General features: G+C 37.5%; 1 protein-coding gene across 1 annotated transcript in view; it reads right to left on the bottom strand.

The window, feature by feature from the left end:
- The window catches only part of GABBR2 (gamma-aminobutyric acid type B receptor subunit 2), a 477,500-nt gene that overhangs the window by 251,444 nt on the left and 210,981 nt on the right, over positions 1–15,075 (bottom strand). The window contains exon 4 of the mRNA XM_064506758.1: positions 3,628–3,729. Within this exon, the coding sequence (XP_064362828.1) occupies positions 3,628–3,729 (102 nt within the window). The remainder of the gene's footprint in view (positions 1–3,627; positions 3,730–15,075) is intronic.

Raw genomic sequence — 15,075 nt, 5'->3', positions numbered from 1 at the left:
ACTAAGTATCCTTTCTTTCTCATAGAATTGTAAATTGCTTGGATGGAGCTAAAGAATGTTTGACAGGAAAGTTTCTATCTCATGGAACTATGCAGGTGCTCTACGGGATTATTAAAAATATTCCAAGGGGAAGGCAACTCCCAACACTATAGTGATACAAAAAGATCAAAGTTTAGACCATTTGCCAGATGTTGAGCTATCTTAGTTACTCCTCTCAATAATTAGAGTAGCAATATCTGCATTTAAGCTCCTCAGTGGGCAATACATAACTTCTCACCCTTTGAACTAGAAAATGGAGAACAGTCACATACCATTTACCTACAATTGTGGTGGACTCTCCATAACAACATGTTTTACAAATGAAGACAACTGCACAGCCTCCAGTGTGAATGGCTTTCTTCTCCCTTTTTTCTTATAAGTGAAGATATTATTCATCCACTAAATCTAAAGCATCTTTGGTACTATCTGCAGCTGGGTAATCTAAACCCCAAAGACAGTGAGTGTCAATACATCTAAGAGGCTCCACTGAAAGAGATGAAGAACAACTTGTCTCCTGCACTGCCATTTCTAATAGTCCAAGATAGCAATCTATTCCCGTCAGAGTTGTTGAGCTCTGCACAATATGTTTGGAATAGGTAGGGGGTTTTTTTGGCCTGTAGAGCTTCCCTTCTGTGATCAGATTTTAATCTGTCTCATTTCTAATAAATAACAGTAAAATGTTGTATTACACAGCTTTCCAGAGAAGGATTGCTGCAATATCTCATCTGCCAGGAAAAGTCGATGCCTTGGCAGGCTCTTTAAGAAGCACCTAAATTGAACATCTCAGATACTCTGTCAAATTCTCTAGCCAGATACAAATTCTATGTATCTGGCAGTCAAGATGTTACTAATAAACCTACCCAGAGCTGGGTAACCTTGTCAGTATAAGTATCCACATACTTTGCCTTCTAATGGCCTGGATGTCCAATGCCAGAGCTACATATGAACCTCTAGTCTTAGATATAGAGCCACTGACGGAGAACTAGAGTATTTTAGGTCCTTCCACTATCAAAACATTTTGGCATAACACATCAATGGTTATGTTAGAGTGTATGTGCCTCAGTTAGACTGAGGCCACATCCACACCTGCTCTGGTCCAAAGTTTTTTAATTTAATTAACTTGATTAGATTGAGGACATGTTCTGCCAGCATCCGACACCCCTACTGTTCAGGAAATCAGATTGAAACTGTTCCGTTGAACTGGAAATGATATTCACACGAATACTACTGAGGTTTAAATTTGGGCTACCCTGGAAAAAATTGCCCTTATTCTTCCCAGTACAATCCATTTGGTTACAATTGCACCTCCGTACTGTTTTTGTTCATTCTGAAGTTTCAAGGTTTCTAAATGAGTAGTTCTATTCACCATTAAAGCTGTTTGCTCTAAGAACTAGGGGAAGAAAGAGATGAAGTTCTCCCTTGAAATGTACAGGATGCACCACGATCTTTCCAAGAAGCACAGTTTGAAGTTTCTTTATCTGCAAAACTATATTAATGCATGAAATTTCTCCACTGCATTATTATAATCTTGTCCTGAGAAACTTGACTTTGCTAGTGGCTGGACTGCTGTTTCCTGTGTTTCTACAGAGATAACTATTTACTACAACTGAAGTAACCTTCTTACAAATAAGGTGTTTGGTACAGAAGCAGGATTTCGTTGCATCTTCATCCAGCATCATGTATTTAAGGGAATCTATTCGCCATTCCATTTGGGGTATGGGTATTTTTATTGGCATTTTTCTTAGTAGCATCTTGGGAATAGGGTTCTGCTTTCCGCATTGCTATAATGCATCTGTATGGGATCAGACTTATTCCCAAGTACTTTGGACATCCTGAGTAGAAACCAAGAGTCAGTCAATCACAGATATACAATTGACGGAATTGATTTAACTGAGGCATCATGGTTATTCTTTTGCAAGTGATCGCTCACCTGATGATTCCAAAAGTAAGGAACTTATAAAGCAAGCCATTCAACATTGAAAATGCTGGTTGACTGAATTCTACACGAGAGAGTTCCCTCACAGAGCTTGGTTCAGGAAACCAAGTTGCTGCTTCTAACGTAACCTATCATACAGCTGATGTTTGTGTTTGCAATGTTGCTAAATTTGTTCACTTAGGACTTCCAGCTTTTGTGGAGGGCTACTGTTGCTGAACTTGTTCAGGCTAGAACAGTGGTGTTTGAAGAAATGCATGAAAGCTAATTACCAGTTCTTTGACATGAACCTTGGCATATTGCATTGTCTCCCACCTAGCTTACTTCAAGTCTTAGATTTCTACAGCCTTCTAGCTTTGTGCTAGAAGAAAGGACTCAGCTGAAGTTCCCCAAACCAGGAGTGTTTTCTAGAAGTGCATTCCTCGGAGAAAACCTCAATAAGATACAAGAAAGCAGACCCATTGCTTTCAGCAGACTCCCTATTTGAGACACCTGGCAACACTGTATCCATATCTACTTGTTAATTAAATATGAAGCATGATAGGGAAGCATACAGTCACTGAGTCCTCACAGTGACGAAATAAATCAGCTTAGGTAATGCCAGGGAGGCAACAAACTACCAAAGGGATTCTCACAGCTACAGTCAGCAAATGTCTCAATCAGGGAACAGCTTGTAAACTGTGACCTAAAACGGCCAGAAGCATGTTCCACAGCCAAGGTTTTCCCCACTGATAATGTTTACTGTTGGCTCCTCTCAGATGTGTACTTGGGGCAGAATGTTAACATATTCCCTGCAGTCATGTAGGTATTATCAAAAGACAATAGAAGAGAAAAACCTAATGCTGTATATCACTGTCCTGACCATCTGGCTCTGCTGTAGGACTCTCTTCCTTACAATGATGACTTCTGTCACAGGTCAGTGCCCTGAATGCTGGTGTTTCTTTCCCCAAGCATTCTCCTATATTCCCTGCTTTCATTAGATTTTATTAGAAAACATTTTTATTGAAGACCTTTTTACACAAATCTGTTTGGGGCAATTCTAAAACTTCTGATTTTATTTCATGTTGGAGTGCAAATGAACTATATAGCCCTATTTTATATGAAAAAAGATTGCCATTCTCCAAACAGTTGCCAAGAGCCTAATAAATCATTGCTATGAGAGCAGAATGTTAAGTTATTCCAATATCAAATTTATCTTTCATTTTTTCCTAGGATTTCTATGAAATAATGCAGATTATAAGCAAAGAATTAAATCTAAAATGTAATGAAGCTAATGGAAATATGCTTGTTGCTTTCACTAAAAGATAATTTACCTAAAAAGGGTGTTGGGTCCAAATGTCAGGAGCCTTCATATGTGTATCATTAGGATTGGACCTTTGGGTACAAATATTAAGTCAGAGACGATTTGCTTTATATTTTGTCCTAGTCAGGAATGTTAAAAGTATTTATCATATGCATGGACAGTGACTTCATTGACTTAAACAGGACTAGGACCTAAAAACATCATTTGTTAACCTTACCATGCAGTGATATATAGTAATATAAAATTCTTAGAAAATCTTATTTTATTACCTTTTCAAATGAAAAATATTAACAAATCAAAAATCATGACATAGCCACCAGTTTCTCTTTCATGCCCAAACAGCAGCACATACCTTAAGCTTCTTTACACTTGTGCAAGGATCATTGGAGAAACTCTCAGTATCAGAAATTTCGATATCTTCACCATACAGGACGCCAGTCAAATCATTCCTCACCTGTCAGAAGTTGAGAAAAAGGCAGACTAGTGAATTGAGACTCAGTGAGGAAGAAGCAGATGGACTATCTTTATTACTGTAACAGCAAGCAATGATCTCAATGATGATATATGCACCCACTTTTTTCTTTCTCTCATTTCATCTAGAATCTGATCAAAGCACTATTCTTTTACTGTCATCATCTACAATCAGCCAGTTTCCCATGTAAACAGCCTTATTACATGTGATGAGAAGTTCACAGCAGGCTCCTACTTTGCATCATAGGGTTTAACAATTCTTGTAATTTTTGACTGCTGTTAGCATACCATACCAAAACTTTCTTGTAACCAAAGCTCTGTTTGATACTGTATAAAGACATAAGACCCATGATGAAAAATCTTACAGATTCTCAATTCTGAGAGCTGATTTAAAACCACCATCCGTTGGTCCTAGCACAAAGCAGCAGAGCTTAGTTAAAGTCAGTTAGGAACTGGTAAAGCTTAATGAACTCTGCCCTCTTCCTTTCCTACAGCATGCATCTTGTCATGGGAAAGAGAGTGGTATGGTTTGCTTAGAGGTAACACAAGCAACTATATATCAATACGTTTTCTCAACTGTTTCTATAATGGGCAGATTTCACCCTCTTTGAGCTACCTAATAGCACAAAGAAGCCAGATAACACAAAACAATCTCATTTACGTATTTAGGATTCTTTTCCATATAACTATGTTAAGGTTTTCTGTTTTAATCACGCTGGTTTTCCCCTAGCCACATGACTACAGAAACAGAGTTTCACATTACTATTCCTAATGCACGATCAAATATAATTTTAGCTGGAGGTAACATGGTTACAGACTGAAGTGAAGAGAGAGGCACTCTGATTTTAATTTTATAAAATTATGATTACATTCATTGCACTGATTGTCTTTTTATTTGTTTCTAACAATATCAGTAACAGAAGAAGCAATTTATAGTTAAGAGAAATAAAAGTGAGGTATCTTAAATGCAAGTATGGAAAATACAATACATAGAAAATATATATGTCCTGGACATGAAAATTTAGACGTCTGTAAATCATATCCAAATACTTCCCAACAATCTTGTATATGTATATGGTCTTTGGAACTACGTATTATAAATCTCCCTCCTGACTCTCCTTTTTTTTAACCTCCTTTGAGAGAGAAACACAGACCATTCTAAACAATCTAAAAATACTGGATATACTGTGAGATGACACCAAATATAGCAAAGAACATGAAGTGATATCAGTCCTTCAGCAGTAGAAACTTCTTCATGAGAATTTAAATTTATAATGAAGTTTATTTTATGAAAAGAGATTATGGCCATCCAAAAAGAAAACCCAACTATTGCTAAATTACCTTTGCTGAAAGTCTATCAGACTCAGGCCTAGGAATACAGTAGGAGCAAAAGCATGCAATAAGACATCAAATGTCAAGGTGAAAGACTTCTGATGTCTACTAGCAGCTTTATTTTCAAGACAAACTCTCTTTTCAATAATTCTTCAGGTTTTTTTTAATATACCTCCTTGAGAGTATGCTCCAGACCTATACCTGTTACTGGTTCTGTTCCATGTATCTCAGGTTTTTATGTTATTGACAAAATACCACACTACTAATATATATTTTCTGGCATCCTGCTTAACTGTCAGATAGAACACACAGTTTTTGGTAAAAGAAAAGGGGCGGGCGGGGGGGGGGGGGGGGGAGAAGGGAACATTAAAGCTACTATCTTCGCACTTCTTGTACTTTTTGCAAATTTCTTCATGACTAAGAGGTATAACCTGGTTCCTGCAAGGCAATAATTGCATCGCTTGCTGTTCAGCTATAACTTCACCTCCTTGCCATTCACTTTAGGCTGGTTTTGCAAAGTTTCTTGGTTAACCAATGAAGTATTTCCTGAAGACTATTGCTATGCTAACATCTGTCTTTCAAGGTCTCTGCTTCATTTTATTGCTTTCTAGAAGTATTTACAAACTGCTGATCCAAGCTGTTAAATTATAACCAGGCCTTTTACAATGATTAAAACAAATGGACATATGGGTAAAATTATTATTAAAAATTATTCTATTTTATAGAAGTAACCATCAGAATGTGTCCACCAAAATTTGTGTTTTATCATTCATCCTTTCTTGATGCTCTATCTGTAGTTTTTAACCACATTCTGTCAAAGTGTATTCACAAACAGCATATGATCAACAATGAGCTGTTTCTCTCCTGGTATACTGGTAAAATGAATGATTGATCTTTTAGCTCCAGCAATGCCATTAACTGCTTCTTATGATACAGGTCTTCCCTGATACAAAAAAAAATTGCTTTTCTGAAATGGACCATCAGTGATACCAAGATAAAATAGACCAGTCTTGATCATCGTTTAGCTAATGTCCAAAATCCTTCTGCCTCATATAAAAGTTTGCTAAAATTGTCATACACTGCTTAGAAAAAAAGTAAAATTTTCTTTAGCTAGTAGAACTTCTCTTTTCAAAGGCATGCAACTTGTTATATGTTTTTATCCCATACTATAAAGCAAAACTTCTGTAGAACAAGATAAGAAATTCTTTGTTGAAGGTTTGTTTTATTGCTGTTTTCCTGATTTTTTTCTGCAGAAACAGTTTCTAGCAATTCCTGTAACCTCAGAAATCGACACTACTCAGCTGATCTGAACAGAAAACAACTGATTGACCAAATACTATTTTGTCAAATTAGACCATTGTTAACATGAGAAAAAAGTTAAACATCAAACATGAGCTAATGTTAAAGCAGGCTAGCATTTATAGATAGGCTTCAGTACAGGGCACAAGGCTCATTAGAAAAATCATCCTTCAGACCATCTACTGACTTGTTGTGCTTCCTTCCTTTTAGAATTTTTTCCTAAATTTTGCAATTGAGGAATTGCTTTTCCTTTCACTGAAATGGGATTTCTTAAGAACAATAAAGGAATTTTTACTGGGAAACAATAATTTGAATTAAGCCACTGAGAAAACTTTTCTCAGAAAACTGAGAAAACTACTCCATCTGCTAGAAGTCCAACAATGAGGCTTTTAGAGTTCTTAGACTTCCTACTGAACTACTGATTAATCTCCCAAAAGACACATGTTATTAGATCAGGTGTTTGGGAAGATGGAATGTCACAATCAGATAATGGCTGTTTGGCAGATGCATCTGTTGTGGAGGTTTGGCCAAAATGAAGGTGTTTTTTGTTTTTGGGTTCTTTTTTGTTGTTGTTGTTGTTGTTCATATCTCTTTCCATTATCTCAGCTAGATATTAGGAGCTTTATAACAATTTACGGAGTGGCCATCGCTTTTCTAGAAGCCTTACCGGTTGTTTCCCCACCCCTCCCTTTCAATGCTCTGACCATCAGTCTGACAAATCTAACCTTATGCCTAGTCTGAGCGTATTTTTGCTATATTTTCAAGTCTTTGTTTCCTGTCTCCATACTTCTCTGACATTGTGCTCGTGTTCTTTTCTTGCTAAATATTTTCTAACTGTTGACACTCTCAGTATCGGAACTTACATTTATCTCATTTTCCTACAGAAGTTCTTTACTTCATTCGAAGAAATTTAAGTACAGGAGCTTCTGATTTGGATTTGAGTCTGATATCAGAATCCTAAGCCTCACCTTCAGTTCTAGAGCTCTCAACTCTTGTAGCAAATATTGCAACATTGGATTAGATTTGTGAAACTTAATACCAAATACTGCATTTTTTTTTAGCAGATGCTTGCAGTCCTGGAACACAGGTTACCAGCAGTACAAGCAGTTACAAAAGTCAGCAGTAATTGATTCATTCTACCAACTCTGAGTGAAGAAAGTTGTAAACAAACTATTTCTACTTCTATATTCTGTAGTATAGAAAAATTTCAGCTGGAATGAACTGCTGTAGAAAGTGGTAACAAAATTCCATTAAGCTCTGGTGGGGACCTGAAGTTCCTAAGCCAATCTTGCTCTGACTTATAATGCAGAAGTATTACAGTTTCATGTGATTTTATTACTTTGTTAACGATTTAATGAAGGTCATAGTTACACATCTGTTTACAAACAGTTCTGCACACTCTTTAAAGTCAACAACAATCTCTTTTCCCTAGAAGAGGATTACCAGATGACCATCAGGAAGCCTAGAAAGTTTCACAAACCACTGCTGGCAGAATAAAGACAAAGTCTAGTTCTTCAGACAGAGCAGAAAGAGCCCTTCTAAGAGCCCTTAAAATATCTATTCCTGTATGTATGGTCACCATCACAAAGCACTAGGAGACAAACATGCTTACCCAGCACCTAGCTTCAAAAAATAAACGTTTTATATAATGCATGAGGAACACAGTTTGAAGAAAAGGATGGCCATTGTGCTTGAGACAACGGATGGGACCCAAAAGAACTGGCACTGATCACTCGTTCAGTCCAAGCTGCTCTGTGGTACAGCTTACATAACCTAAACAAGATTTTAACATTTGCTACCAATTCTGGCTGTATCTTTTTTCTGTGAAGTGGGTGGTAGCAATTCTTGCCTACCTCATAGCTGTTGTAACAAATTCAGTGATGTTTGAAAGGCAAACAACAAAGTCCCTGACCCTGCATCTGTGAAGGAAGAAATAGAGGGGTTTTGAGGAGTCAAGAACTTGCATTGACAAGGAAGAAATGAATCTGTTTTTTTGCTCTAGCAAATTGGGAGAGACAGAGTGACTAAATGGGCTGCAAAAAAGTCTGGAGGAGATCAAATTGCAACATTCATGTGGTTTGTACAAGGAAGAATGATTTTATATTTAAGGAAAGGAACCAAATGTCAGGGAGCAGCAAGGGCCAGCTACTTCCTAAAAGACAAGGAGCCAAGGGCAATAACACAGCCAGCAGGGCAGGGGCCTCACCAGCCACAGCCCTGTCCTACAGCTGGGGTCAACGAAGAGTCCAGACCATCAGGCAAGTCTGTGGTGACAAAGCAGGTCCAAGTCAGCCTGGAAAGTCAATCTTCAGGTCAGGATCCGATCTGGTGAGGGTAAGCAATGTGAGGCACACTCCAGTGATTGCGAGGCAGGTCCATGCTAATGGGACACATTTGAGTGACTATTCACCAATAATGAATATTAGCATCCATTTTACTTCATTTTCATCAAGCCAATTTTTTCCCTTTTTTTCCATAGGAAAATATAAAAGAAAGACAATATTCCTGATGAATCGTGAATCTAATGGTGATAATCTGGATTCAAGATTCTCCACTGATCAACAGCACAAACTAAGTTTTAGGCTATACATTTACAGGTATAGTTTTTTCAGCTTACTTAATTCTAACTCTGTCAGTTACAAAATCAATTTAATAATTTTTAGATTAATCTTACTACTTTGCTTTTAACAGATATTTCCAATGACTTTTTGGTGCACTAAAGCTGCATGTAAGTACTGCAAACTAAATCCTTTGTTGTTCAGGGCAGTCTAATCCTACCAGATGTTGATCATAAGAGATTCGTAATGAATGAGCAGATGGATTATACAAGCAGATATTTTGCTAAGATTTCCTGCTGAAGAGATTTATATTGTGTACTTTAAAATTTTTTTCAGTTAGAGTTTCAGCACAGAGATATAAAAATATATATACAGAATAAGCACATGAATTAAAAGAAAAAATCACAAATTTCTTCATTACATGGACAAAATGTACATCATGAGTAATTGCAAAACATGGATCACAGTTTCTGGGATTAGAAAAGATAGAAAGATCTCACCACATAGAATGCATTACAGCCACACATAATTATCTCTATTTTCATTCCAATGAAACAAACACATTACTCACACTTAGAGGCTTAAGAGAACTAAGTGAAACTTACTTTCAAAAAATTACTCTATCTGGAGAAAAGAGATTGTGTTATACTAAATACTTGTCATTGCCCTTAGATATAGGAGAAAATTCAAGTATACTTTCATAGACACACGCATGATTTGGTATTGCAAAAATTAAATACAGAGTAGAACCTTATTTTGAGTAGAGAGCCAACATAAAAGAAAAAGCATGGACAAAACAAATAGCAAACAGTAAAATATTATCTTAGAGACAGAAGCCTACTTACAGGAAAAATAAAAAATAAAAAAGAATTTTTTTTTGCTTGAAGGATGAGCAACAGTGGAGATGCTGTGGCTTTCCCTTTTTTTGAGAGAAATCAGATATTAAAAAAAATTCACATATTGTGTGTCTGGTTTTGCATATGAGAAGAAGGGACATTGGAAAATTGGGCTTTTACTCTGTAAAACTATCAGTATATGCTTTCAAGTTAAGTTCAGCTGAACGAACTTGTTAAGGACCTGCACAATATGTTCAACAGGGCTTTTAACAGTCTATAGAAAAGCTCTCCTCAAGAAGAATCGATGTTAATACACAAACAACTCTGTGATACAGTAGGAAGTTCCTTACAGGGAAAAACATATATTGCATTTCGAAGCCTGAAAGAGATCCCAAAGACAGTAGACAAGGATTCAAAGCTTGTGATATGCGCTTTCAGAAACAACAGCAGTTCACATGAAGATGTCAGGGACACTGATGAACAGAACTGAAGAGGAAAATATATATGAAATATACTTCTGGTTCCTTGGATGTAAGATTCCTTCTACAAAACTGAAGCTATATGTGGTTCTGATAGCTTCGAAACATATGGGACGACTGCTGTTCTACAGGTTTATCAGATTTGCACCTAGAGATAGGAGAACAAAAACAAAAGGCCTGGAGGGTGTAGAATTATACAAGAATAATTTCCATGCCAGGTATTGTGAATGTCAATAGGGCCCATGCTGAGGATGGATTATTTAATTGTTTGTAAACCAATGCCAGAAGCATGACTAACTAGGCAAGAAGAATGAGAAGTGCTTATTTATTAAAATAAGTGGATGTAATAGGACTACTGAAATTTGGTGCAAGCAGTCAGATAACTAGGAGTCTTGAAATTATGCACACTTTATTTTGGAAGGAATGTAGAGGGGGAAAAATAAGAGCAGTCCACATTTATTATATATGGAGTGTAATTAACAATATAGAATGCAAGATGTAGATTATATCTGGATTTCTTCTAACAAAAAATAATTCATAAACTTAGGGTGTATGTTACAGATGACAAAACCTATCTACAAATAAAAATATTTTAAAAACTATTTATAATGCATAGTAAATCTGCATTATATTGGTGGATTTTACCTAGATTAGGAAATATGGACAGAACAAGGTGGAAAGTCTCATGCTATCACCAAAGAAAATACACCTTTGAAAAGTATCATGAATTTTTTTTAGAGCACATCACCCTCAAAAACTCTTCTGTAGTAGTCTTTGTGTGGCAAAATTACTCTTCAGTTACTGAATCAAAAACTAATCACTGTCTTAGTATTTAATTACATTATTACTCCCTCTGATACAGATGGTTACAGACTCCCGAACTGTAGCTGAATCCCTCATCTCAAAATCTTGCCCTGTCTCAAAGTGGTGTTCTAGTAATTAGCATCCACTCAAACTTAGAAACCCCAAAGAAAAAATCCCTTGCCTTCATAAAATGTTCTTAGGAAAGCTCAGAGGACTGGACTACTCGCTTTCATCCTTTCTTAGCTGAACAAGGAATTGCACAGAGATTGTTTCTTGATTGTGGAGGAGGCTTGTACAAACTATGGGCTTTGGAAAAGCTTGGAAGTTTTTATCTATCTGGACAAATTTTTCATACAATCTGGGCCAAGTTTGAACTTAGTTGCACTATTGAAGCACTACTGAAGCTAGTAATTAATGGATAATTCACGGTTTAATTGCATCAGACTCTGGGGACTGAGTCAGTATTTATGAAAACCTCTGTATCCAGGGATAAGTCTAGTTATCAGCTGAGATCTATGACTGCAAACCTCAGTGGGAAATTAAAAAGAAATGTTTACCTAATAAAACACCCCACCCCCCTCATTTTGATTAAATCACAGAATGGTTCAGGCTGGAAGGGACCTCTGGAGATCATCTAGTCCAAAACCCCTGCTCAAGCAGCAGCATCTAGAGCACATTGCCCAGGCCCCTATCCAGATGGCTTTTGGATATCTCCAGGGAAGGAGACTCTACAACCTCTCTGGGCAAACCTGTTCCAGTGCTCAGTCACCCACACAGTAAAGAAGTTTTTCCTCCTATTCAGATGGAACTTCCTGCATTTCAGTTTGTGCCCATTGCCTCTTGCCCCGTCACTGGGCACCACTGAGAAGAGCCTGGCCCCATCCTCTTGACACCCTCCCTTTAGATATTTCAATGCACTGATAAGATCCCCCCTCAGGCTTCCCTCCTCCAGGCTGAACAGCCTTTCCTCAGATGATAGATGCTCCAGTCCCTTAATCATCTTCATAGCCCTACGCTGCACTCTCTCCAGTAGCTCCATGTCTCTCTTGTACTGGGAAGCCCAGAACTGGACACAGCACTCCAGATGTGGCTTCACCAGGGCTGAGCAGAGGGAGAGGATCACCTCCCTTGACCTGCTGGCAACACTCTTCCTAATGCTGCCCAGGATGCCATTGGCCAGCTTTGCCACAAGGGCACATTGCTGGCTCATGGTTAACTTGTTGTCCACCAGGACTCCCAGGTCCTTTTCTGCAGGGCTGCTCTCCAGTAGGTCAGCCTTCAGCCTGTACTGGTGCACAGGGTTATTCCTCCCTAGGTGCAGGACTCTGCATTTGCCTTTGTTGAACTTCATGAGGTTCCCTTCTGCATATTCCTCCAGCCTGTCAAGGTACCTCTGAATGGCAGCACAGCCCACTGGTGTATCAGCCACTTCTCTCAGTTCAGCAGCAGCAGCAGAAGTAGACTTGCTGAAGCTGCACTCTGTCCCATCATCCAGGTCATTGATGAACAAGTTGAACAGGATTGGACCCAGTATTGACCTCTGGGGTACACCGCTAGTTCCTGGTCTCCAACTAGACATTGTGCCAGTGATCACAACCCTCCAAGCTCTGCCATTCAGCCAGTTCTCAATCCATCTCCACTGTCTGCTCATCTAGCCCATGTCTCATAAGCTTGCCTATGAGGATGTAATGGGAAACAGTACCAAAAGCCTTAAAAAAAAAGCCACTTCAAGGACATGAGGTCATCAAATGATAATGTTGCACTGTATGATAATGCTAATGTAAATAATCATGAAGGTCTTATTATACAAACTATGCCTCAGCCCCACATTCCTCCTAGCTAGAGAAAACCAGCAAGATTAAATATTGAGAACATACAGAAGGTTGTTTCTATCACTTCTGACCCAATTACACTAAAGAAGTAAATTAATTTCAGGAATAATTCTAAGATGCTGAGGTGATATTACCGAACAAAGAGAAGTAACAGGAGAGCCAAAAAAAGTGTCCACTTTAAATCTATTATGCATCATTAAATTCATAGAACTTTTTATTTGCCTATTAAATTCTGCCATCTCTTTCTGTTTTCTTAAGACTGGAATTTTGTAGTGCATTATACTTAGGACTATACCTTCAATCCATTTGGAGACTAAAGTTAGAACAGATGCTAAACTAAAGATGTAAGATATTAAAATAGTGATCCATTTCTTACACTGGTATGTATTAAAGTTGCATATTAATGTTTAATTTCCAAAAATAATTTTAAAATCCTTTTGGGGCCCTTAAAGGAAGAAGCGTAGCCTCCTGATTAACTTTCTTTTGTCTTATATACTCAACTGCTCACTAATACCATTCTTCTGATCACAAATTATTATCTGAGGAAACAGCTTACACATCCAAACTCCCACCTTCTGCATATGAGAGTATTGCTGATCTGATCATTCTGTGAAAACTCTTCAGCACCAGCTGTCTGTGACAGAAATTATCTTTGCTTTATTTATTTTTATAATGCATAAAACAATCATTTCACAAATATTTCTGAAGCACCATTTTCTTTCAAATCTTCTTTCTTTGCGGGACCTAGCAAATCAGCAGCAGCTCAGACTTTCCAAAGCAGGAGTGTAAAAGCTGGCTGTAATTATTGGCATCAAGTGTTTGCACTCACTCATCTGCACTGGAGGAATTGAGGAGCTGTGAAACCATGAGGAACAGAAATGCTGTTCATTTTACAGGACAAACTCTTTCCTTCTCCCGTTCAAGCCCATAGTCCAGAAGCAGGTTGAAATCCACAGTTTTAGAAGCAACATCCTTCACAGTGAGGACCACATCCTTCCCTTTGGATCTCCTCACATTATTCCATATTCTGATTAATATAAATACTATCTTCCAAGCCACCTGAATAGCTACCTTATCTTGAAGATAACATGGGGAATGTGGGGAAAAAGATTTCTTCTCCTTACTCCCACACATAGTTTCATCTGTACAAAATGCTTCCATCTGTAAATACCTACTGGTGTCCACAATGAAAAGTCATTTGTATTACCTCTGCAGCTGCATTTAGCTGTTATTACATTCTGATATTTTACATAACTTTGTAAAATTAACATATCTGATAAGAACACTTGATACATTCAATTTTATTGGCTTCTGATGCTGTGAAAAGGCTCAAATGGCCAAATATGACTGCCTTTTTTTTATTTGGGAAATTTATTATTCAGTGCAGTAATCTCTGACAAACTGTCACTTCAGTGTATTGTATCATGAATACTCACATAAAATCTATTCTGTATAACTTTTGAAGCAATGCTGTATTCCCAACTTAATGTTACAAGGAACAATTAAAATCTTGGTATGGTGCAGTTGGTCTAGCTTCTAATTGTGTGAAAAATAAATCCCCTAAAAAAGTATTTTCATCAGTTGTGGAACAGACAATATTGAAACAGAATATTGCTTTAAAAGATGAGCCCTTGCGGTCTTGACTCTACCAGACTATAGAGTATACATAATACACTGTCCCCCTTGAATCTACTATACTTCCTTGAAGATAGTTCTTAGATAAAAACAGTGATTTATTAAGAAACTGGAGTTGCTTATCATGTCACCCTTAGTATTCTGACAGTTACCTAACTGCTGGTACTAAAAATGCAAAATACTAAGAAGGATAGTCTGAGATACGGAAGAATTTATTTTAACATAAAGAGGCACACTATATCTTATGCTTGTCAGTAGAAATGCTTGCATCTGCATCATCATTTGGGGAAGACTTACAAGGAATGCAACTTTCAGGTTAAATGGGCTAAAGCATTCTAATTCTCTATGAAAGTCAAGTCTGTCCTCTATAAGAAAGCTGCTAAAGTAGAGAGAACTTAAGAGAGTAATTCTGTGTGAATGTACGCACATTCCACTGCACAACCCAGAGAGTAGTCCCACTGGTTCTAAATCATAGGCACTATATAGACATTCTATTCAAGCTGCCTTTTTTTTCCTAAAAAAAGCAAATTCTAAAACCATAAGTATTTTCATTC

Source organism: Dromaius novaehollandiae, chromosome 2 (genome assembly GCF_036370855.1).
Source record: "Dromaius novaehollandiae isolate bDroNov1 chromosome 2, bDroNov1.hap1, whole genome shotgun sequence".
In the NCBI taxonomy this organism is placed as follows: domain Eukaryota; kingdom Metazoa; phylum Chordata; class Aves; order Casuariiformes; family Dromaiidae; genus Dromaius; species Dromaius novaehollandiae.
The sequence above is the reverse complement of the archived record's forward strand: the minus strand, read 5'-3'. Positions and strand labels throughout refer to the sequence as shown.